The sequence below is a fragment of the Pithys albifrons genome, chromosome 27, assembly GCF_047495875.1.
Source record: "Pithys albifrons albifrons isolate INPA30051 chromosome 27, PitAlb_v1, whole genome shotgun sequence".
Classification (NCBI taxonomy): domain Eukaryota; kingdom Metazoa; phylum Chordata; class Aves; order Passeriformes; family Thamnophilidae; genus Pithys; species Pithys albifrons.
In genome coordinates this window covers 1,887,253-1,911,504 of record NC_092484.1, presented here as the reverse complement: position 1 = coordinate 1,911,504, position 24,252 = coordinate 1,887,253, and the positions used below count along the sequence as shown (strand labels likewise).

Genomic DNA, 24,252 nt, shown 5'->3' with positions numbered 1-24,252 from the left:
ACAGAAAAGAAGCGTTGGGAAAAGGGAGTTTCCTCCACACAGGGAGGGTGTTTTTGGTCAGGGCTTGTCTAGACTGGAGTCACCCACACTGTGCAAGCACATCAACACCATGCAGCCAGTACAGGGCTCCCTGCTGTTCCCAGCAGGACAGACAGGCTACACTCACTGAGGGTGGGCAAGAGCTGACCCCAGGACCCAGGGACCACCCACCCATGGAGTGGGGGCACCCTGAGGCTTCCAGGGTGCTGCCTGCCAGCATCCCTCATTACTCTCCAGCAGTTGGAAGGCCCTGTGCCCACCAGCTCCACAGCTTGGCCCTGTCACCTGTCCCCAGCACAGCTCTTGGGCAGTGGAGGGACACAGGGCAGCTGTGCCAAGGCTTTTGGCTCCCTGCCTTCCTTCAGCTCTGGCTGCTGGAGCAGCCAAGGGAGCTGCAAGCACAAAGCGTCACTTTTTCCAAGAGCCTCTCCCCGCCTCCTCTCCTCCCTTGCAGAGCAGGGCTGTGTTTCTGGGGAGCACAGGAGGCTCCTGGGTCAGGGCAAAGGCAGTGCCAGGACAGACCCAGTTGGGATAGGTCTTGGAGCCACTTGCTGGCCATGTCTCTTCTTGCTTCTAAGGGCTGCTGGGCCAAGGCACAGCAATTGAATGCAATACCTCACATGCAGAGCACAGGTAAGGAGCACCTGGCCCTGGGGAGGCTGTTGCTCCCATTAGCCCTGGTCAAGCCCACCTTTCCCAGCACAAGTGGGAGAGGGGCTTCACACCCCTAACAACCCCCAGCAAACCTACTGCTAATGAGGGGCTTCTAACACCTTTCCCTTGGAAAAGAAAACCCTGTACACTTAAACTCATCCTTCAAAGCCAGGAGCATCCACAGAGTAAGAGAACAGGCCTCACACGGACATTCTTTAAGGATGATCTAATTTAAAAATATATTTTTATAAAAACATATGACAATGAAAATGCATGGATTTTAGAGACCCACAGCACTCCAGTGCTGGAGGCAGCTGTGTGTCAGCAATGGGACTGCTCTGTACCTATTTTCCCCCCTTCCCAGGACATTTGGAGCCCCATGTGTCCAGCTCCACATCCCCATTTATCTTCCTTTACCACAGAAAATGTCTCCCCAGCCCCCCACACACCCTAAAGCATCTGCTGAAGCTGCAGGAGTGACAAAGGCTGGAGCATTCCCTTGCCCAAGCCTGGCACAAAGGCGGCAGGGAGCATAGTGCCCTCACTCCCAGCACTGTGGTATCAGACCACTGGAGAAGAGCCTGCCTGGGCACCCTTTGCTCACACCAGCAGCTGGTGGGCAGGACTGCACTTAAAGGTAACCAATGGAACAGAGAAGAGCTCTGGATTGCTTTAATCCTTTCCAAAAAAGTATAGCTAGCCCAGCAGTTGTTCCCCTCCCTTGGCGGAGTTGTACTCATAAGGCTGGCTAATATGACAGGGACAACACACACAGCACAGGCAATCTCAGACTTCCCGAGGAGTTTGCTCTTCGCTCAGTGTGCTTTGCCAGCCCAATAAATCCACTCCCACGTGTCACCCTCCCCTCCCTCCCTTCCTCCACACAGAGGGCTGGGACAGCAGCCTTGGAGCATGACTCAGATGCACAGGGGGTGAGGACATCCCCTTCCCTTGGGCAGGGCACGGGCATCACCAGGTACCGGCAAGCACAGCAGCACTATGAGCACAAGGATTCGGGCGCCGTGGCACTGTGGGAGTGGGAACAGGCAGGGCTGTTCCGCTGGTACCTGTGGCAGCCAGAGGCACCAGAGCCATGGAGCCAATGGTTAATACAGAGCCAGTGTCCCCATCCCCAGAGCCAGGAGCAGAGCATGGCAAGGGGCAGGTCTGCAGTCCGGTGTGCGTGGGCCACGCGCGGCTCACGGGGCACCGCGGTAGCTGTAGTGATTGTGGTCAGGGTCGCTCAGGGTGAGTGGCAGGCTGGGCTTGCGCTCCGGGTCCTTCTCCTCACACTGCCGGGGCGGACGGTGCTTGAAGAAGTCAGAGACGTAGCGGACCTGGAAAAGACCAGCAGGAAGGTTTGAAGACCCCTCTGTCAGGCTGAGCTATGGCCAGTGGGAACCCAGACAAGCAGCAGGTTGCACAGGGGACACTCACAATGAGGACGGCAATGAGAGCCCCTTGGAGCAGCCCCACCAGCACGTCGCTCCAGTGGTGCTTGTAGTCGGACACTCTGGTGTAGCCCACGTAGATGGCAAAGGTGATGAGGAAGAACTGGATGGTGGGACGCAGCAGCCGGGCCCACTTTCCCACCAGCCGGGCTTGCACGTAGAGCTGGGCAGCAAAGAAGGAAGCAATCACCCAGAGCAGGGGGCACCAACCAGCCTGATGATGGGGTGCTTGGGGCATGGGACCCATGGGGGCTTGCTGCCTTCCCATGGAACAGCACTTACCGCCAAGAACATCATGCAGTACATCCCAAAGGAGGAGTGTCCTGAGTAGAAGGACAGTCTGTGAGGCAAAAGGGATTGGTCAGGCCATGAGAATGAGCTCCTAGCTGGCCCTCACAAGCCCCCTACCCACTCTGCAGGCTCTGCCCTGCAGCAAGAGAGCATCAATAGCCATCTGGGGCTGTCACTGGGAGCCCAGCGCTGCTTGGCAGGTGGGGGAGACATGTTCTAGCCCCACAGCTCACCTGGACTCGGTGATGTTCCTGCTCTCTCCCTGGCAGACATTCTCCAGCTGCACATAGATGGAGCAGTTCACCTTGGACCAGTCAGGATTGCAGACAGCCAGGAAGTTTGGCCGGAGACGGCCAATCATGTATTTGGCCAGGTCAGTCAGGGACTGGCTGATAGCCCCCCCAAAGAGAAAGGTCCCCACCACCTTGTAGAGGGCAGCCAGGTAGCTGTTGAACTCTGACTTGGAGTAGAGGCGCTCGGTGTAGACCAGATATGCCTCTCCTGATGAGATCTGCAGAGACCAGGGGGCAAGTGGTGAGGGTTAGGGACTACTGAGCAGCTTTCCAGAACCAGGGCTGCAGAATTCTCTGGCTCTTGGCTCTGTGGCAGAGGAACCCCTGCCATCTGCCTGCCACAGGAGCTCACAGACCCTGTCCCTGCAGGGAACCAGCCCCGCAGGATGTGGGTCTCACCACCCCAGTGGGAGCCCTGACCCCCAGCAGAGCAGGGCTCAAGCTGGGGGTCCTGTTGCCCTGACAGGGCTCTGGAGGTGGCTGTGCTGGGCCCCAGTTCCCAGATACAACATGACAGGATGTCCCTGCCCTGGAGGAAAGGTGGTGACACATCCTTACAATGACAACAGTGCAGGTGATGGTGACCCCAGCCATGAGACCATGGGTAATGGTGTCTGCCTTGTAGGGGTAGCGGATGGAGTCATCGCTGCAGTAGAAGCCTCGCTTGTATGGGGAGTTCACCAGCGTCAGGATGACGAAGGGCAGAGATGCTGCAAGGCAGAGAGAGGTGAGGACTGGGGACACAAGCCAGCAGGGTCCACACTGGCATGCAGCACCACAGTCTCCCAATGGCAGGGACGGATCCCCTCCAGGGATGAAGTCCTGAGCCACCTGTACCCTGGGCAGGAGGACTTGAACCCGCCAGGGCCTCTGATAGGGCCCTATCAGAGCTTGCAGATGCCTGTGACACCCAGATACCACATGAGACAGCCAAAACTGGGCACTCACAGAGTCCCCACAGCTGCCCCACTCCTCCCCAGACACAACAGTGGCAGGGCCCAATCTTGTGCCTTCTCCTCATGCTCCCCAGAGTCTTTTGGCTTAGGAGGACAGACCTCATTAAAATTAATGAGCACAGGCATCTTGCAAACCTGTTTTACAGCAGCAAAGGGCCCGCAGATGGTCCCAGCAGAACCCTCACCGCAGCTCCAGGAGAGCCAGTGCTGGGGGATGCTGGTGTCTGATCCAGCCCAGGCACAGTGGGACTCCGATGCACTTGGCTTGTCCCACTCACTCTCCCACAGCCCTTGCTCCTTCCTACCAGCCTCCTCTCCCCTGTCTCCTCGGGGCTCTGGAGAGATGCTGTGTTGGCTGGATCAGTCTGGCAAAGGAGGCTTTTCCACCCAGCGTGCTGCAACCCTGGCCATGGGCAGCTGAGAGCTCACTCGAGAAGGAACCATCCTCAAGATCCAGAGTAGTTTGTGGGTCTCTGCCCCGCCCTGTAGCCGTGCCAGCCCAGCGCTGGAAGGGGATCCCTTGCCCCATCTCTGCCCAGGAACAGTCAAGGACGGGCCGGGCGTCCCCACCACGGGGGTCCCAGGATGGTCTCCCCGACCCTGCAGGCCACCTAAGGTCGGGCTCCTCTCCCAGTTCCGCCTTTCCCGGCGGTTTCCGCCTACCCTTGTTCCTCCGTCTCCTGGGAACCGCACCTTTGTCCCCGCCCGCTCCCTCGCTCCCGCCCCGGGGGTCCCGCCGCGTCCTGCGCTCACCGAGAGAGCGGAGGGCACGGCGATGGAGCACCGGGGGCTGCCCCGCCGCGCTGCCGAGAACCAGCGCCGGGTCCCTCCCGGCCCCGCCGCCGCCTCCCCGCACACCTCAGACGTCCATTTTCAGCTCAAATTAGACACCAATTTTCTTTCTGGATAATTTCACCCTCCAAAAAAAGCTCCCCTAAAAATATAAAGCACCGGCCCACAGGAGGGAAACGTGCCTCGAGAGGCACCGGGTCCCGGCCACCCCCCCGCCCGCTGGGGCCCGCAGCCCGGGAAGCTCCAGCCGCGATCCCGGTCGGGGCCTTTATTTTTAGTCCGTCTTAATTCGGTGCTTCTCCGCAGTTTTAGAAACGAGACTTTGCCCGCACCGCGGAGGGGGGGCGAAGGTCCTAGAAGGGGTCCCCTGAACCCACCCGTCTGGGGCTGCGGAGCCCCGGCCCTCTCCGTGCGGCGGGCAGGCGGCCAGGGCGGCGGCGGAGGAAGCGTCCCGGTGCCGCCCGAGCAGCGGGACCCCACCGCAGCCTCCTGGCCCGGGAAATACCACGACCCCCGCCGTGGGCACGTCCCTAGGACGCTGTGGGTTCCCTTGGGAGGGCGCTCGGCCAGCGGGGCGACCCCGGGAACCGGGAACCCCGACGGAGCCCGGTAGCGCTGGGGCAAGAGCCAGCGCCCGCTCGGCTCGCCGCGCCCGCCCGGCTCCCGGTGGAGGCCCGGGACAGCGGGGACAGCGGCCGGGCAGGTGCCTCCCGCCCTGCCCCCGGACCGGCGACACCGGCTATGGCCGGAGCGGAAAGAGGCGCGGCGGGAGCCCCGGAACCCCTGTACCTCCTCCGGACGCAGCCCCGGCCCCTGTCCCAGCCCACAGCACGGCCCCACCGAGGGCACCCGCGGGACACGGTGACGCTCCGGAGCTGCCCGCGCCGGGGGTACCGGTACCGAGTCCTCACCGACCGCCAGGCAGAGTACGTCGAGCGCCACGAAGACCTTCCTGCGCTCCATCCTGCAGCCGGTGCGGCCCCGCGGCCCGGCCCCGCGGCTCACATGGCCCGGAACGACGCGGGCTCGGCCGGGAGGTAAAGTCCGGGCGGGCGGGGCGGGGCGGGGCGGCAGCCGGTGCCCCCGCCCGGGGCCGGGGCGGAGCGGGAGCGGCGGGACCGGGGCCCGGACCAGGGTCGGGACCGGGGTCGGGGTCGGGGTCGGGGCCGGGGCCGGGACCGGGGCAGGTGTGGCAGGAACTTCTCTGGAGTCAGACTCTCCTCGCTCGTCGCTGCTTCCTCGGGCCCCGCTCCGGCATCCTCAGCTCCGGCCCTCTCGAGTCCCCCGGTGCGCGCCCCGCCTGCCCGGTCTCCCCGCCTTGGCTCGGCTGCCTCCCGGCGTGCGTCAAGGGGAAAGGGGAGAAGGAAGAGAGGCCACTCTGGAAGCCGCCCGTGCCCCACCCGCTTCGGGTGTATGTCCTGAGGGAAAAAAAAGTGAGGAAAAATGGAAAATCCAAGAATGGAAGAACGTGGCCCCGGAAACGCGCTAGCTCCACCGATGCGGGCGGCGGGGGCTTGTGCAAAGCAGGCGCGGGGCTGGTTCGGTGTCAAGGCCGGTTGTTGAGGCTGTGGTCGCAACAGAGAGGCTGGTGGGAGCACACGGAACGACACAGAAGCTATGATTTACCCGCTGAGATGTGGGGCCGTATTTCCTGAGCGTCAGACAGGACAGCAGGACAAGCTCCCGGTACTTCCCGTTGGGGCTGGGAACTTGCTGAGCTGCTGGAACCCAGAGCGGGGTTAGGAGTGAAAGTTGGAGCAACGGGTCCCACAGCAACTCCCTGGTGGCAGCAGGGACAGTGGGATATTGGCTATTCCAGGCCCGATGCCTGGTTAGGAATGGAAAGAAAAATGTAAGTAATACAGAAACCACCCAAATGCTGCAGGGCTGGTGATTGAAGTGCAGTGTGAGTGGCCTGTGGAGAATGTCAAGGCTGTTTGTGGGAAGCCGGCAGAGCTGGAAACGCTCTTGGGCTGCCCTGGGGTTTAAGGAGAGGGGCAGAACCACGGGCCAGCTTTCCTCTGCTCCAGTCCACCCTGATGTGCCCCGGTGCAGCTCATTCCTGCCTGTCAGTGCCATGGGGGCCCTGGCACGGCGCTGAGGCAGGACTTGCCACACACATGCTGCCTGCAGACCCCAACCAAGCAGGCAAGAGCCCCGAGGCAGGCGAGCCGAGGGGATGCTGCAGCAGAGGAGGGTGGCTGGAGCCCGTGGGATGCCCAGGCTGTGTCCTGGAGGGAATGTGGGCATGAACACAGTCTGTCCCCCTGCTGATAAATCCCCCCTTCTCATCGCAGCAGTGACTGCCGTGGGAGGGCTCCACCCTCGTGGGTGCCGTGGGTGGGCTCCGAGCTGGGGCACCGTGGGAGCACAGATGTGGCAGTGTGGGGCTCCGAGGACAGGGCAGGCACCCCCGCTGCAGGCACAGGACCCCGCGCTGGAGCGGGCAGGGGAAGCACGACAAGGCAGCAGCGCGGAGGCCGCAGGACTTTGCCCCACGCGGGCCCGTGGCTGCCGGGCGGTGCCGGGGCGGCGGGAGCCTGTCAGGAACGGCCCAGCCCGGCGAACCCGGGGGATGGGGGGTCCCGGGTGCCACGGCCGCGGGTACCGGGGGGCGCGGGCGGGTGTCCCGGCGCGGGGCTCTGGCTCCCTCTGCCGTCCGAGCGTCGTGGCTGCAGAGCCCGCCCGGGACCCTCCCCCGGCCTGCGAGGGCTGCAGAGTCCGGGGGCTGCGGTCCTGCTGCTCTCACAGCCTCGGAAACATCGCTATGGTCACACAGGGACGAAAACAGCGTTTCATTTCAAAGGATGCAACGGGGTGCTTCAAGAACACCCATCGTTTCCACAGCTCCTCGAGACCTCGAAGGAAGTGGGGAACCCACTCCAGTCTCTCTATGCCCACCTTTGTACCCACCTCTCCAGGGGAAAGCCAGGGAGCTGCATGGCCAGAGCCCTCCAAAGCCCCAGGACAGAAGGCCAGAGCCAGGCACAAGTGGGAGAAAGAGAATTTAAGGAGTTTCTGATGGAACAAAGGGGCTTTGTGGTGGGGCAACACAATGCAGTTGCATCAGGAACGTTTCTCTTGGCCTGAGAATGCTTTTTCTGGCTGAAGTCGTGAGACATGGAGGGACCCCTGTCTGCCACTGTCACAGGCCTGCCACAAGCTGACAGGGGTTCAGAGGACTCGGGGCACCTGTAAGAGCAACAAACAGCTCCCTCCACCCACAGCACCAGGAGGGAGAAGTCAAGCCAGGGATGCTGGGCATCCTCCCAGGCTGGGATGGCATCCCTGGCACAAGGAATCCCACCCTGCCCATGGAGCTGGAGAGGATCAGACAGCAGAGGCAGGGACCCCTTTTCTTGCCTCTGCCATCATGACACACAGGACTGTTGCATCTTGGTCTCCAAAAAGAAGACAGGCTTCTAACTCACTTTCAAATTAGGTTTTTAATTAAATAAATAACGGCGAGGGGTCTTCAAGGCAGTGTCACTTCACAGTGTAGGGCTGGGGGGCAAGGGAGAAGAGTCCAGCATTGGGAGCGGCTCAAAGTGAATGTGCTTTGTAAGAAGGAAAAAGAAAACCCCAACAAAAAAACAAAACCAAACCTCCTCCCCCAGTGACTCCCCCTTCCCTGTCCCAGCCTTTTCCACCCCTCTCCCTCAAAGTTATGTGGAGAAAGCCCACACTTATGTTGAAAGACCCCATGCAAATCTGTAAACAACACTGAAGGACATAAAGAGATTTCTGCCTTCCCCAGCTCCTGTCTCCTTTCACTAGGGCTTGAAACAAACCAAAAGAAAAAATGGTTTTAGGAAAAGTAAGAACATTCTCAGCCGATGGAGATGTCAAGGCCTGGCCCTCCCTGGGAGGGCTGCCCATGCTCTCACCCTGCTTCTTCTTTTCCCTTCAGCCAAGGAGCTTCCTCTCTTCCCCAGAAAAGGGGAATCACAGCCTGGGCAGTTCCACTATGGAGTGGGCATTGGGAGCAGCTGGAGAGGAGGCCTCTGCCAACCACATCTGGGTGACAAAATGGTGCCAGGTGAAGACAGCTGCTTGTGCCTGGGGCTCAGCACCTCCCAGCAGAGTGCTGGGGACTGAAACAAACCCCTGCTAATGCACACAAAACAGATCTGGGGCTTAGGAGATGGGACAAGATCTAATCCTGCCATCCTGTGAGGCTGCTTGATCCTGTCTCCATGCTCCAGCTGTAGGGCTGAGCACAACTTCCCAGGGCTGGGTAAAAGGAGGATGCAGGCTCGTAGGTTTAGGTACCTGTTAAAATCCACTGGCAGCAGAACCAATTGCACAATCACAGTGCAAAGGCCTGTACCAAAGCAAGTATAAAAGCTTCAACCCAAGCCCCTCACCCCAAATGCAGAACACAACTGGAGGAAGGGGCGATCTGCACCAGAACCTTTCTCTTGTGAGCAGAGAGCACGAGGAGGAAGGAGAACACGTTGGATTTAAGCCAGTGGCAAACCCCAGACCTGGAGCACATGTGGGAAGCAAAGGAGCTCTGGACCCCAGCACACCCATGGACAGCTCCCCGTGGCTCTGCGTGGCAGGCAGCACCTCCTCACCACATGGGGCCACCTGTCACCTCCCTAAGCATGGCAGTAAAGATACACTTTCCTCTTGGAAAACAGAGCTGGTTTAGTAATGCAGGGAGGGGCAGGGATGCCCCGGGATGACACGTGTGGAGCAGGGAAGGTGTGCTCCCCTGCCTGGGACTGCGCTAGCACCAGTGTCCCAGGCTTCACATCCTGGGACCTAAGCACCCTCCTGCCTCTGCTGACAAACTGTTGGAACAAACTGTTGGGAAGTTACAGAAGTTTTCATTTGCATTCTGCCCCCTTGCACTGCGAGTGGGTCATCACCTGTCAGCAGCAGAAGTGGCACCATGCTCTGGGCCACCCTCTCTGTGGCTCTTGAAACTCACATTACTGCCCATGTAAGGTCTCCCTGGCCCAGCACTTCACAGGAAGGTGAGAAGCACTCAAGTGCACACAATGCTGCTGCACCACACAGCATCCCTTTCCAAGACCTGATGCTTCAGCCCAGGGGCTGGACCAGGCCATGACCCACCTGCAGCTGGCGGAGAGCAGGCACCAGGAACGCATGGCTGCCTGAGGCTGGAAGCAGCAGTGTTCCTGCCTGTCACGATCCATGGCTGTTGGGAGAAGACCGGAGTGAGTGACTCCTACTCCAACACACTGCCTGTGGGAGAAGGGCCAAGACTCTTCAGCTTCCCTTGGCATTGCTGTGCCTGCCTCTGCAGTAAACTGCCCTGCAGACCTCCCAAGCTCTCAGACCCCTCGACTGCATCCTCAATGGGACAGTGACACAGCCCTGTTCTCAAAGCATCTGTGCCCTCAGACTGTCCCGCTGGGGCCAAGGGACACTTGACCCATTCTGAGGCAGGGACTCTCCAAGCAGCCTGGCATCACCTGGAGTGACACATGGTCAGTGGAAGAGGGGGTGATGGACCTACCCCCTCAGAAAAGCCAGCCACCACTTTGCACAATTGTGTCAGGATACACTGGAGCAGAAAGGTGTTTGGTTTCACTGTAGCCTTGGGTCAAGGAGGATGGAAAGACGGATTCTGACCAACAGCTCCAAACTGTCCCTACAGGACAGTGGAAGTTCCAGGATTTCACTCAGTCAGGTCAAAGTCCTTGCTGGGTCTGTGACAAATTTGTGACTGGAGACTCTCACTGCGACAGAGGCTCTGACCGAGCCACAGGTGCTGGGCAAGCCTGATGAGCAGTCAGGAAACTATTTACATCTCCGATGCCAATGAGACCAAAATCTGTGACCGATAAGGACACTTGCGCAGGGGCCACCACTGCCTCTGGGTCTCTGTCCAAATCCACAGGGCCAGCAATTAAAGGCAACCCCTCATTAATGTCTGCAGGGAGAGTGAAGTCCATAGTTATCGTCTCACCAGAGCTCTGCAATGTCTCCTGCTTCTCTGCCAGTCCTGGTCCCGCCTGTGGCAAAGCGAAGAGCTCTGGCTCGGAGGGGGGGACAGTGTGTCGTTGGCAGGACGCTGAGATGGCGCCTGAGGACGTCTCCTCGGTGGGGTCAAAGGAACAATTCGTCTCCGAGGGGGTGCTGCACTCGTAGCCCTGCCCCGACTCGCTGATGCTGCCCAGGCTGCAGGCCGTGCTCTCCACGCTCAGGGGCTCTGCACATCCAGCAGAGGAGAGGGTGACAGACAGCAGGGCGGGGAGAGAGGGGCACACAGCGAGGGAAGAAAGCTACAGTGAGTCCATAACATACAAACATCCAGGTCAACCCCACCTAATCACAACAGCATTTGCTTGATGGCACAAATGCTTCTTTATTATAGCAACCAAGATCCCTGCCAGCATGTACCGAAGGAAGGCAAGATGCCGACAGCAGATGGGAGGCCATCAGTGTTTCTATGGAAATTGAAGGAAACCTCACAGACACATTCCAAGATAAGCCAAATCCTAAATCCTATCCCCTCGTGCCAACTATTCCTGGGAGCTGCCCACACAGTGCCTTCATCTGCGGTAGGACAGTGAGGGAATGAACCCATGTTGGGTTCCCTGTGAGTCTTCTCCCAGCCAGCTGTCTGAAAGCAGCTTGCATCTACAGCTTGACTTCTGGGGCCTTAACCCAATCTCTGAAGGAGCTGTCTGTGTCAGTGCACTGGAAGCACCTCGCACAGGTGCTCAAAGTTAGTGCATAACTAAGATCTAGGCCACCCCTCTGAGCCCAACACAGGAACAACTGTTTTATAGTCACCCCTGATCAATGTAGAGACAGACAAGACTTTTCTGCTCACATCAAAACCAGCAAAGAGCTGGTATTTAACAGAGGGCAAGGTGAGAACACTGGTGAGGTGCAGGGAGGAGAGGAACAGCAGATAATGGGAAAGGCAAAGGCAGATCTGTGCCAATGAGTGTGGGAGATGAATGATCCCCATGGCAGGCAGAAGAAAATGAAGTTACCTGTACTCTCTATTGCTATCTGATCTTGACCAAAGTGAGCATTCAGGCAGCCAGTTGCAGAGGGAATTGGTGGGGAGCTCCGAGAACGACTGGTATTTTCTACTTCAACACCATCCAGGTCATTGTCAGTGAAATCCCTGTGGGGAAACAGAGAGCCTTGCCACCACCTGCTAAGCAGAGAGATGCAGGCAGGAAAAAGGGAGACTAGGATTAAAACCCATCAACAAATAAAGCAATAGGACTGTGGAGACATTACTAGAATGAATGTCTATCCCTCCTTCATCTGCAGAGCCCAGTTTAGACTTTGCCCTGAGGAGGTGATGGCAGCATGGACCAGACCAGCCCATGATAAACCAGAATGGGCTTTTCCTAAAGACCTCTGCTCCCAGTTTTGTGAACCTCAGCCCCTTCCAAAGGGTCAAATGCCCAGGGAACACCCAGCTTCATGGAATGACTGCAGTGGGTCCGTAGTGTGTCAGCAAAGAGCAAGTGATGAGAATGTATTTTCCTATCCTGGAAGGATTTAAGATTTCAGGTATTTTCCTCTCTTGAGACAGAATTAAAAAAAAATCTAAGACTTCATCTGTTTTTAATTGATTCAGCCTCAGTATTTCATTTTGACCTTTTACGACATTTCAGTTTCAACCTTTTTGAAAAGATGTATTTTGAAAAGTATCTTCAGTAATTATCATACATTTCAAAGGTAAGAATTTGCCTCAAAGGATGGCAGCAGGTAAATTAATTCAGGTTCCAAACCATCAGAAATAGAATGTTTTTGAATTTAAAATGCTCCCTTCCTAAAACCTCATCAAACTGAGTTCTTTCCCTGAAATCAACTCGGAATCCCTGACCCCAGCCTCAACTTTTGTGGATGCATTTGTCTGAAACAAAACTATTTTTAACACAAGGAAATCCACCTCCAAGCAAATAGTTCTTTATCTTCCCTCCCTACAGCAAGAGTGTTTGTATTCTGAGAACATCCCATGCATCCCTCCATCCTCCCACCCAAGAAACCTTCCAGAGAAGAAGGAACAGTCTGTTAAGCAGAGGTGCTTTGCAGCAGGAATCTTCACAGGGAGGTCAATATTACTAATTTTAGTGTGAGAATATTCCACGCACGTGGCTCCAGGGTGGAGGACGTACTTCTTCCTTCCTAAACGAGTCTGCTGAGTGAAGTAGTCATAGCGCTCGGATTTTTTCCACATGTAATAATACTCCACACACTCGCCCACTGACCGGGTGCGGACCTGAGGAGAAACATCCCAGTCAGAACACCACGCATCGAGGTGTATCTCATGGAGCAAGGGCTATTTTCCCATTTAACCAGCACAGAAAATTAAGTGCATTACAGAAATTTATATTGCTATGGACACATCTATGCTGCAGAACAGAAGCACGTACTGAGATTTCCGAGGTGGCGATCGGCCAGAGAAAGAACTCCCCACAGTGCACAGCTGTTCTCACAGAGACCCGTGTGGGCCAGACATGTACACTCGTGCAGGACGTTCCTGCACTTCCAGCAGCAGCACACTTAGCAGAGAGAGCAAACCTGCATCCATTTTCACTGGCCAGCATCAACATGCCCACAATTAACCAGTGGTAGAACTGGACTCTCTGGTTCTGCCAACTCCCAGCACAGCAGCATGTCCCGTGGCCCAGCTCTCCCTACAACAGCATCTGCCATTCTAGAGGACCCCAGGGGACTTTACAAAACATCCACATGCTCAACTCACTCATTCACAGAAGTACTGCAAGGGCTGAGAGTTTGGAAAGAACTTTTGAGACTCCAGAAAGGGCTAATCAGTAATTAACTGACATCACTCATGCAGGTCAGTGGTGTTTGTGACTTCTCCCACCTGGAAAATAAGGCAGAGCAGGGCAGTGAACAGCCCATCACCTCCTGGCATGAGTCAACACAAAGCCTGGGATCGGAACTCGGCAATCCTGAACTCCCTGCATCAGCCGAGGCCCAAAGCACACCTGTGGTGCCAAAGCACCTGCCTCCTTCCCCTGCTCTCAGCAGGAGCTGGGGGGAGCAGCCTTACCTTGTTGGCTTGGATAAGGTGAAAGTTTTTCCCGTGGACCCTAAAGCCATGTTCAAAATTTCTACATTCTTCCTCGCTCCAGGCACAAAGCTCATCTATAGCAGAAAGAAAGAGGAATTGGAGATGTACAGAATCTAGAAAGAGTTGCATGTACATTGATGTTTGGGGCAGAACTCACCTCTGATAACCTTCACGTTGAACCTTAACCTCCGCAGTGCCTCTTCTGCATTGAAGTTGCATTTGACCAGCTCATACAAAGCCTAGGAAACAGAAGAAGATCACTCACAGCACGTACCTGAGCAACACACCACAAACCAACCTGCTCATGACTCATATTTGTCTCATAAAACTTGTATTTCCCAGGAGCCACCTTGCTGCTAACCCCTGATTGACCATCACCAGAGATTATCCCACTTTTTAAAACACTGGATTACAAACTCCAGAACTGGACAGATGCAGCTCTGCAGATTACAAGTGTGCCTCTGTGTTCCTGGACTCTCACTGCCAGAATCTAACCTGACTAACTTAGAGGAAACACAGCTGCTCTGACATGGTTGATCTGCAGGCTTTTCCAGTCTTCCCAACGGGAGGGGGACTGGCCTCCTCAGACCACAGCCAGGTAGCACACCCTCACTTATCTGTGAGGCAGGAGCAAGGACTCACTGAAATTAGACCTCATTCTGACCTCTGTAGGGAATGTGGCACTGTCAGGCAAGCACCACTTGGTGCATGAGCTGCATGAGCCCCCAGACCTGCTCGTTGTCCTTCACCACCTCTCCCTCGGGCAGGCTGCTGCCGGACAGCTCGTCCCACTGCCGCTTCACTGCGCGGTACAGGAACTCTTCAACCTCTCTCTCAGGGAGGATGTTTGGGTCCCAAAGCAGCTGATCTTCATTCTCATAGGCTAACAGAAAAAGCACTGAAATAAGATAATCAAACAGAGAATTCTGCTGCTTTTGAGAAACGATCTATGTGGACATGCATGGGGGAGACAGAAGAGGGAGGAAACCTTTGCTGGGTACTCCAACCCAGCACTAGAGATGACAACCATCTCTCAAGGTACTGCATTTTCCCTCCTGATTTTGGAGGCAGATAAACCCTTTATACCCCTTTTATGGCCCTCAGAACAGGCTCAGCTTGCTTCCATTGTTTCAGAAGGGTTGGTTGACAAGGTTTTTGTTACCATGTTCATAAAGATTGTTGCTGTGATTAATTAATCTTGGCAACTAATGACCATTTTAGCTTTCTTGTCCAGAAGCTCAAGAAGCTGGCACTCATATTGCACTCATTTTTGGGCACAGTCTGCAAATCAAGGCATCTCTGTCTACTCTGAAGATATAGCACCAAAACAGATCTGCTCCAGGGAGCACTGAATGACAGTAACTTGAGCTACTTAAGGAAGATGTCAGAGAGAATGAATTAGAGTATCTCCAGAAGGGTATTCTTTCTCTTTGGCTATAGCTGAGACCCTCTCCTCCAAAAGTGTCACACCAACCCAGTTCTAACTGAGCTTCACCACTTCTGCACCCATGTTCCCAGTCCTGTTCAGCCAGGCTTCTTTAAGCCAGCTCAGATGTAGCTGTAAATTTGGGTGTCAGCACTGAAGGCACCAAGCCTGGAGATCCAGAGCAGGACTGGTGATCCAGGACCCATCAAACACCCCAGCCAGCAGCCCTACACCCAAACAAGGCACAAAGAGGAGACTGCCTTACCTTTTTGCCTGTGCCTGTTTAAGCGGAGGATGGGAACAGTGGCCTGGTACTGAGGTCCAACCATGATCTCCTGAAATACCACCACAGAGAGGTGGGTAAATTGAAATGGAAAACGCTCCACTCAGGCTGCACTTCATGATTTAGGGACTACACCACCTTGAGGCAGATTTATTTACTGGTAGCCCCTGCTGTCACTATTATTTCTAGTGAACCCTGACTATTTTATAGGGTAACTAAGAAGATTTACTACCAACCAGATGACACTGTGGTGACCTTCAGTATTTACATAGTTTTAAAGATCTATGGCAAGCAGCTAAGGCTGGAGACAAAGCTTTTTAACACTAAAGCTCTCCTGCAACTTTCACAGACAGGATGAATTTGGAAGTCTGCTTCTCCCTTCAGCAAGATGGTTCCCTGTCAGTAAATCCTGCTGGGAATATTGCATAGCATTTCACCTTTCCAGGGCTACGGGCTGCAGATTTAATTTACTAAGGCACAACAGATTTCCTGTATCTGAAGCAGAAGATAATTTCAAGATTGTATTAAAAACCCCTATTGTGACCCACATCTGCCACTGGCATCCACAAAAGGCATGGCACCAAGCAAAAAATTGGGGAAATATTACAATGCTTTGGTGCCATGCTTTCTTCAAATTCAGGAGTACTGTATGAACTCCCTTTCCCAATGCACTCAAGTCATTTACCTTCTTACACTCGTTCGATGGGATGGAATCCACCTCTGAATCCTCAGCCATGGAGGAAGCACATGGAGATGAACAGGGCTCTTTGTCTTCATCAGCAAGGAAGTTGTTTGCTTTATGGGAAAGGAAAAGATCTGTAGTTATGATTTTTTTTCCTGTTGCTCTATGTTCCCTCTCCTTCCCTTCATTTCCTGTCCTAAAGTTCCTTTCTGCACAGTCTTCAGTGACAACTTACCTGTATTTTAATTATCTCCCTTTAAATAAAAGAATTTGTACACTTGCCACATGGGTAATGATGGCCAATCTGGGGATCTCAGACTCTCATTTTGAAGGACAGCAGAAAGAGTAAGATCACTTCATCCACAATCCCTGTCATGTGCTTTGGCTTCCCAGACCTTCCAACTTTTAGGAACTGCCATAATGTATCACTCCACTAATACTACTGAATTGATTCACTTCTAGGCCTGCCACATGAGATACTCATCTTTTAAAGTGCAATTACAGCAGGTAGAAAAACAATTCCCACTTTTTCAGTGTTCTGAGCTACACCTAAGGACCATTGCCCCCTCATCCCGCTGCTCATCTACGCTCTGTCCTGTCCTAACCAATGCCCAGGAACGCCCCTGCCACACAAATTTATGGACAGTCCCCAGAAGGAAAGTGGAAAATCTGTTGTTGGGAGGCTGACAAAATAAGAAAACCATTCTCACCCTCCCCTGCACTTCCTGCACACCACATGTAAGTGAACACCAACTACTTAGGAACCATGACACATACAGCCAGGCTGGTTTGGGAATAAGTCCGACGCATCGTGGGACGTGACGGATGGAGTCAGGTCATCAGCTGAAGACTGTGTCTCCTCCTCTTCTTCCCCTGAAAGCAAATCCTTCGCTATTTGTTCCTTTTAACAACAACAAGAAAGTGAAAAATATTTTTAAATTAAAAAAAATACATGAGGGGGAGCGAGGCCTAGAGTAAAACATTTCTGGCCAAGTTTGGCCACATCCACAGATCTTCTCACCCTCCCACAGCTTGTCCAAAGACACATTCTCTCTCACGCTCCCCACCACACCCACATTATTGTCCCTAGAGGCACTTTTACAAGTGCCATGAATTCTGGCTTCTTATGGAAGCCAGAGAAGATGAGCAAGTGGCCCTTTCTGTAGAGCTCCACTCACAGGAAATATCTCAAAGATTCTAAGAAGGAAAAAAAGAAAGGCACTTTCTACAAATTTTAGCTAGAACAGGAGGAGCCATGACTTCACCTGGGAAGTTACAAACCTCCACAGATCCACAGCTATGTGCAAACCTTGTAACTCAAGTTCCATCAACAGTTTTTACAGAGCTCTTTTTAAAACATATATTCTTTCTCCCTTCTCTAAATGTTTCTGCCTGGTGTTCCTCACTGGGACACCAGAATTAGGCAGGCCCCTTCCCCTGGCATTGATCAAACCCCTCTGGAAAGAGCTCTTCAACACCTCAAGCTCCAGCAGAACACAGTAACCTGCAGCAGACACCCAGGCTAACAGCTGCTCTCACCTTATCCAGAGTCATGTCAGGGAGATTCGGAGAGATGTCATTGCTCTCACTGTCCTGCTCCGAGATGGGATCTGATGCCTCATAGCCATACAGTGCAAGCAGCTCCTCAAATGGCATTTCACTGCTCTGAGCAAGAGGAGGACAAAGCTGCATCAGGAATAGAACAACCACAAGACTACAGCACCAGCTGTATGATCACAGACATGCAGAGGGAAGCAGGGCAGCCTCGGGTAACTCTGCACAGTAATGGTGGAGGCAGGGTCTGTCAGGACCCACCAAAACTGCTTTGTCTCAAAGGTATGGAAAACCCAGGATCATTCACCCCAAAGCAATACAGTCTAGGGCACTTTTAAAATACATCTATCTTTTATATTAGATTTCAAGCTGATGAAAAGGTCCCAGACTGCACACCTGTAATTAGCCAGAGGAAGGGAGGGAGCAAATCTCTGTATTAGTCTTGTGGCTGGCCTGAAGAGACACTCCTTGTCACCAAGAACATAGTTTGTGTTCCACTGAGGTCTCTGTGGGACCACCCACAGCAGCACCACATCAGCTCATCTTTGTAGCTCCTCCACTGTGAAACACTGACCATAGCCCCAACAGCTAATGGTTTTTCAGCAAGGTGAGCCAGGACCATCTGCCAGAGTGGCTACTTTGCAGAGCCAAAATTCACTGCTGTCACGTGTTCTCAAACCCATTCCTTCTTACTCAAATGCAAACCCGACTTATTGTTGGTGACCTGAGCCCAACATGCTGCCAGCTGAGCAAGTCAGGGCTTCTCACCAAGGTCTTTGATACCAGTACTGCAAAAGCAGACAAGCAAATCCAGCAGGTAATTTCCCTCCCCCTGCTGCCTTTACCTGAGAGGCACTGAAACTCTTCTCCAGCTCTTCTAAAGATTTCTGCTTCTCCTGAGTATCATCTTCCTCCCTTTCTTCCCGTACACCGTAGTTCTGTGAAAGGATCTCTGCCAGGTTCAGTCGATGATCAGCTGAGCCCATTGACACAACTGCAGGGATCAGAAGAAGTTGGATACTTAGCACCACCACAGACCAGCTCCTGAGATGCAACAAAGCCAGGGATGATCCCTTCTTGTGTGTGTGCAGACATGATAGGCCAGGGAAAGAGATTAGGCAGAGTGGAGTGAGGGGGACAGGGAATACAACTGGGAACAGTCACTCCATCAGCATAAAGCCTGGTTCTCTGCACATCCATGTCCCACAACAGACTGGAAGCTGAATCTGAAGGTTTTCTGAGTATTTGTGTGTCTCTCCTGACTGGATTCACTGGTGTGACAACACACGGGCATGCACTGCAGCATTTCCTTCATCCAGGGCATTTTTAGGGCAATTACCCCTTTTTCAAGAATGGCCAAATGGATACCTGTTGGAGCTTTGGCATCTTTAAGCCTTTCCCTCTCTGTCAAATGGAAGAAAAACCAACCAACTGGCTCAGGAGGTGTTGGAAAGAGAAGGGAATAGACAGGCTGATCACAGGAACCTTGCTTCCTCTGGAAACTAGACCAGCAAACAGAGGCATCTTTGACCAGAGGTACCTGCTGCGCTCTGAAGGGCGGGCTCTCCGGGACAGAGGCTGCGGGCTGGGTATGGGACCACCCTCGGGCTCTGCCGGCCAACCGAGGCCTTCAGGAAAAGACAGAAACATGGCTGAGAGAGCTCTTCTTAAAATTGCAACACCCCTCCATCCACTTAACCCCACCAGCAAATGAAATTAACTCAAGTTCAAAGCAGAAGTTACCCAAATCCCCACAGGACAGCACTAAGAACTGTGCTGTGCAAACAGATCTCATCAGGTGTATTGAACAGCTCTTCCCAGTCTCCTCTCCACTGGACTCCTCACCTTCCCCTCAGTCTCTGACTCCATGTGGATGTGTTTCCATTTCATCTATTTTATCTTCAGCACTCCACTCATTACTTATCCTCTCACCATTTTAAGACCTGACCTTCATGGGTTACATCTTCCCTTAAAAGAAGGACCTGGACTCTCAGCTGCTATTCTGAACATCATGTATGAACGCAGCATTTTGAGGGACTGACCCTCTGGTGAGGCATTTTGAAAATGCCAGAAACAACATGCTGGCTTCTCCGTAATGCCTCACTGCACCCAGAAGTTCAGTGATGTGAGCAAAGGAACAGAGCTAAGCAGGCAGTGAAGGGGTCTGGTATGGGCGAGGTGGGAGAGGCTGAGCAAGGCAGGTACCACCAACAGGCACCTGCAGTGTGGCATTCAGTGCTCAGTCACAAGTTCAAGGCAGCAGCATGGGCTGAGGCCTGGAAAACAACCCAGAACATCTGCTGCATCTTGGGCTGCTGTGCAAGAAAATACTGTTCATTAAGTTCAGCCGAGGCACGGAGCAAGCAGGTAAATAACCAAACCTTCTGCATGACTGAGAGCACCCAACTGTGGAAGAAAATCCCAGTGTCAGTCCCCCAGTCACCAATGACATCTCTGTATGATCCTCAGCCATTAACAATCTCAGCAGTGCACCATCACTCCTCACTCTCTCAGTGGGAGCTGGGACATCTACAACACTTCCACACAAGGTTCTTAACAACTTATTTAACAAGAAAACACAGTATGGCTTCACATGAAAATTCACCCTCTGGCAGTACAGCAAAATATACATCAAAAAAGCCACAACAGAGTGTGGGTTCCGAGTTAGTGCCTTCAGCTATCAACACACAGACTGCAAATTCCATAACAATGAAGAAGATGCCTCCAGTCCACACGGTGTGTACACTGTGCTGGGATTCACCATCCCTGAGAGCCTGATTACTGCCAGCAAGATAACCCCCAAAGAGACCACTCTAGCTCCACAGAAAGCCCAGGAACTGTGCACATGAAAAGGGCAAAGAGTTATGGGATGATGAAAGGAGAAGGGGACAGAAAGCATTTGGAAAGCCTCAATTTTGGGGATGGTCCTATCAGGAAATGTCCCTGTAACTCAGGAAAGTGCCAATGTGCCTTTGTTGGGCTTTGATGGAATGTGACCAAGTATCCCTCTTGGATAAATCTGTCCAAGCAAACAACCATGGCTTCATGGAAAGGGTGTGGTCTATCCTTACTCCTTCTGATCTTGGGCAATCTGGAAAACTCTCCTTGCTCAGACAATGATCTATAGATTGATGGCACCTCTTTGTCCAGGGATCATTAAGTCGTTGCATGCAAAGGCCTCTGAAAACAAGGACTGAAGCTGTTGGCATGGATGGGCTGGCTTGAAAAGGTGTCAAGAATACTTCAGTAATGATGAGACCTCCTATTAATGACCAGGTGCTGAAATAAAGAGGAATGGCCACTATAATAGGATGACAATTCCATTACTAATCCCAAGTTTATTTCTCTGAAGCAGCACTAGGACAAGTGGGAATGCTGTGAGCTGGAATCACCATAGAATAACCAGCACTGCTGTGCTGGGGCTGAGAAAACAAGAAACAAGTAAGTGACAGAAAAAGCAAATAGCCCGTTCAGTACCCAGATTTAAAGATGTGAAACTGAACAATCCCTCAGATTATTTACAAATCCAGAAGACCATGGAAACAAGAGTCAAAGGAATAGGAGAGAAAGGAAGGTCTGACTTAAAAATGTGATGATGACAGGAAGAATATTCCTGATTGCACTGCTGATGCCATAGGATGTAGTTACTTTGCCTGAAGGTGAGGTAGCTGCAGCTGGACACTTCAGATACAAGTATCACACAGGAGGCAGAAATGCAACAGCGTAGCGTGCACCAGAAACACACTGAGAATGGTTCTGGGCCCGGGTGTCACTGCTCTTAGTGCTGGTGATTGATTTGATCACCCTGAAAGGTCTCAGCAGGGAACTCCAGTTATTCTGACTGCACTGTGATGCTGGAAACTGGCTCCTATGCCCATGGAGCATTTAATCTCATGGGGGGAAAAAAGAGAAATGAAATTCCTTTAATCTACTATCCCCAGCACCGCTTTCCTCCTGCCACTTTATGGTGCTCAGGCGGAAGAATAATGTTCCTCTCAGAAGTTATAAAGAGGTTGGTCAATTACTCACTCTCAGGTTTGTATTTCTGGATGACTCCAGCACTCCCTCCTTAGGTGTGGACTCAAAGTTTTGAGCAGGTGGAACAAAACTCAGCCACAGTCTAGGCCAGAGGCAGAGCCTGAGCTTTCTGCACTGACCAGGCTGTTTTCCAGTGCAAGGCTGACTGTGTTGCCCCAGAGAAACCCTCCAGGCTGAAACCATTCTTGAAAGAAAGTGAGGAAAAAAGAGAGGTTTTCCTTTCCATGGTTACTCCTTAACAGGTAATGTGGTTTCCTGAGAAAGTCTAACATGTATTTCAGACTCAGTGAGAAGCATTCCTGGTTCCTCTGCCTTGTCCACACATGGGGCCATTTTCTACAAACTTGAGCTGTAGCCAAGGCAAAGCAGATTCATCCTGCAAGTTATATATCTGAAAGAGCAAAGAACAGATGAGAGGACACACAGGCCACCTCCCACGTTGCTCAGGAAGACCAAGGCCCCAGTCACACCAGTACAACGCCACAGCCAAGACAATCTACAGCCAAACCTCAGCAGTGAGGCAGCCACAGCTCCTGGATGTCCCCAGCACAGACCTGTGTGAGCCACAGCGGTGCAGGGAACCCGGGCAGCACTTCGGCCCAACAATGTGCCCAAGTAGCACTTTGGAACAAGCAAATGCAGCAGCCTTAGTGCTCCACCAAAGGCAAACCCATGGTGGATGGGTTGACAGGCCAGACAGCACCTTCCTCATGCAGAATGCCCAAATACCCTGGAAGCAAAGCCCTGTCCTCAGACAGATCCAAGGCCCTGCCATAGAGCAGCCAGCTACCTCAATGTCTTCCCAGAGCCCTTCTTCCATGTCGTGGTCACCATGAGGGTCTCGTGGTGGAAATGAAGTGTGGATGTGTCACGACAACCATTACAACAGGTCAGGGATATGGGAGGGACACAGCAAGACTCGATGGGGAATGGCATCACCAGCTCGAAGTGTGGCAGAGCAATGGCAGAAAATGTTCTGGCACAAGGCACCAAGTGCCAACACGATGTGGCAATAGGGGAGGTAGTAGAGGGGTCCCACCTGGCCCCCTCGGTGAGGTGTAGAGAATTACCCTGGACACCCAGATCACCTTCCCCGGCCCTCGGGCACTCCCACGACCCCGACCTCCGGTGCTCCCCACCGCCCCGGTCTCTCTCACCTCTGGGCTCCGGGAGCCCCTCCCTACAGCCCCGTACCTCTGACCGCGGCTCCGGCCACCCCGCACCGTCGGGCCCTGCTGGGCCACAGCCCCGGGGCTCCCGTTCCGCCCCGCGCCTCCCCACCCGTCTTCTCTCCGCGCCCCGCAGTCCCCGTCCCGGAGCCCCTTCAGGAGCCTCTCCTCGGCCCCTCTTCCCGCGGGTCAGGCCGCAGGGCCCCCGCACCGATGTGGCTCGCCCCGGCTCTCCCGCCGGGTCCCGCCCAGCCGCCCCTTCCCCCTCTGGCGCCCCCGGCCCGGCAGCGGCGCCCCCCGGCCCCATCCCCGGCCCCGGCCCCGGCCCCGGCCCATCCCCGCCCCTCGGCCCGCTGCCGCCCGGGGCCTTGGCGCCCCATGGCCCGAGGGTCCCCGCTCCGCGGAGCCCGCGCCGCCCCATCACACCGCGGTCGTAGGGCCCCGGTGCCGGGCGGGGGCAGCTCATGAGAGGGGTCCCGGTACCCCCGCCCGGCCGCGGACGGCCCCGGGCCCGGCGCGACCCCGGCGGCGGCTCCGCGCTCACCTCCGCCATGGCCGAGCGCGATCGGCAGGGGGCGCGGGCCCCGGATGCGGCGGCGGCCGCTCATTGGCTGCGGCGCCTCGGGGGCGGGGCCAGGCCCGGGGGCCCCCGAGGGTCCGGGGTTCGGGTCCCGGCAGAGCCGGTCTGGGATCGGGGCCGGGATCTGGGGCCGGACTGGGGTTCAGAGCCGGGTCAGGGTCCAAGTCCGTGGTCTGAGACCGGCCTGGGTGGGATCTGAGGCCGGACTGGGATTCGGGGCCGGGGTCTGAGACCGGGCCGGGGTTCGGGGCCGGGGTCTGAGGCCTGGCTGGGGCCAGTCCGAGCCCGGGCCAGGGGCCGGGGCCGGAGTCTGAGGCTGGACGGGTGTATGAGGCTGGCCCAGGGTCCGGGGTCTGAAGCGGGGCCGGGGTTCTCCCGGCGCCGGTGCCGCCCCCGGAGGAGGGGGAGCGGAGCCCGCCCGGTGGCCGCAGCAGCGCTCCCGAGCGCCAGCCAGACCGTTTGCCCGCGGCCGCCGCTGTGGCTCCGGCCCCGCAGAGCCCCGCAAGGACACCGGAGAGCGGAGGGTTGTTTATCCCGTCCCGCAGCGCTGTGCCGGGGTCCCCGGGGCGGGCGGTGAGCGGGTGTGAAGGCAGGTCCGCAGCTCCGCAGGGACCCCGTGCTGAGCTCCGCTGGGGCCGGGCCACAGGAACGCAGCGGAGACCACGCGCCTTTCAGGGGAAAGCCAGTGCTCACAACATCAACCCGCTCCTCCTTCGTGGATGACAAAACTTGAATCTCCAGGAAACGCATTCAGTGATCCTCGCTGAGCACTTTGTTGATACAAAGTCACTGCATCTCATTTAGTGTTTACAGAAGAGGGAGATCAGGGTGGGAGCCCAAGAGTGGCCCGTACCTCTCAAGAACCAGAATATAAACGCTGTCTCATGGTTCCTTTCTGTGGCTGTGCTTGAAGGATCCCAGACATGCACTTGTAGAAGCTTCCTAATGGGTTGTTCTGGTTCCGTTTAATTGATGATGACCACACACTTCCAGAGAGC

General features: G+C 54.8%; 2 protein-coding genes across 9 annotated transcripts; both read right to left on the bottom strand.

The window, feature by feature from the left end:
• Positions 1-1,350: 1,350 nt before the first annotated feature.
• On the bottom strand, positions 1,351-5,543 carry PLPP2 (phospholipid phosphatase 2). Of its 2 annotated transcripts, none has more exons than XM_071578380.1 (6): positions 5,388-5,543; positions 3,287-3,438; positions 2,669-2,946; positions 2,427-2,484; positions 2,131-2,307; positions 1,351-2,030 (listed from the first exon to the last, which is right to left on the bottom strand). In XM_071578380.1, exons 1-6 carry the CDS (start codon positions 5,437-5,439, stop codon positions 1,893-1,895), a joined length of 855 nt encoding a protein of 284 aa, XP_071434481.1. In that variant the 5' UTR covers positions 5,440-5,543; the 3' UTR covers positions 1,351-1,892. The 2 variants fall into 2 exon arrangements, with proteins under 2 accessions (XP_071434481.1, XP_071434482.1); XM_071578381.1 differs by having other exon boundaries at positions 5,377-5,467.
• Positions 5,544-7,903: 2,360 nt separating this feature from the next.
• MIER2 (MIER family member 2) lies at positions 7,904-23,248 on the bottom strand. Of its 7 annotated transcripts, XM_071578374.1 has the most exons (14): positions 23,219-23,248; positions 19,008-19,095; positions 18,313-18,461; positions 17,453-17,578; positions 16,691-16,814; positions 15,917-16,026; positions 15,214-15,283; positions 14,254-14,420; positions 13,680-13,761; positions 13,502-13,596; positions 12,576-12,703; positions 11,457-11,623; positions 10,421-10,663; positions 7,904-9,646 (listed from the first exon to the last, which is right to left on the bottom strand). In XM_071578374.1, exons 1-14 carry the CDS (start codon positions 23,225-23,227, stop codon positions 9,417-9,419), a joined length of 1,788 nt encoding a protein of 595 aa, XP_071434475.1. In that variant the 5' UTR covers positions 23,228-23,248; the 3' UTR covers positions 7,904-9,416. The 7 variants fall into 7 exon arrangements, with proteins under 7 accessions (XP_071434475.1, XP_071434474.1, XP_071434478.1 ...); XM_071578373.1 differs by having other exon boundaries at positions 9,553-10,663; XM_071578377.1 differs by having other exon boundaries at positions 9,553-10,663; positions 11,457-11,593; positions 12,600-12,703.
• Between the last annotated feature and the right edge of the window lie 1,004 nt (positions 23,249-24,252).

What these genes read in the sequence shown, in the direction of transcription:
- MIER2 (XM_071578373.1), bottom strand. An exon ending in CGCCCTTCAGAGCGCAGCAG is followed by an intron (nt 18,462 to 19,007) that starts GTACCTCTGGTC and finishes TGATCCCTGCAG; the next exon opens with TTGTGTCAATGGGCTCAGCT. An exon ending in AGAGTTTCAGTGCCTCTCAG is followed by an intron (nt 17,579 to 18,312) that starts GTAAAGGCAGCA and finishes CCTCTTGCTCAG; the next exon opens with AGCAGTGAAATGCCATTTGA.
- PLPP2 (XM_071578380.1), bottom strand. Translation starts at nt 5,439, where the DNA reads ATGGAGCGCAGGAAGGTCTTCGTGGCGCTCGACGTACTCTGCCTGGCG. An exon ending in CGTACTCTGCCTGGCGGTCG is followed by an intron (nt 3,439 to 5,387) that starts GTGAGGACTCGG and finishes TCTGCCTTGCAG; the next exon opens with CATCTCTGCCCTTCGTCATC. An exon ending in TCACCTGCACTGTTGTCATT is followed by an intron (nt 2,947 to 3,286) that starts GTAAGGATGTGT and finishes TGGTCTCTGCAG; the next exon opens with ATCTCATCAGGAGAGGCATA.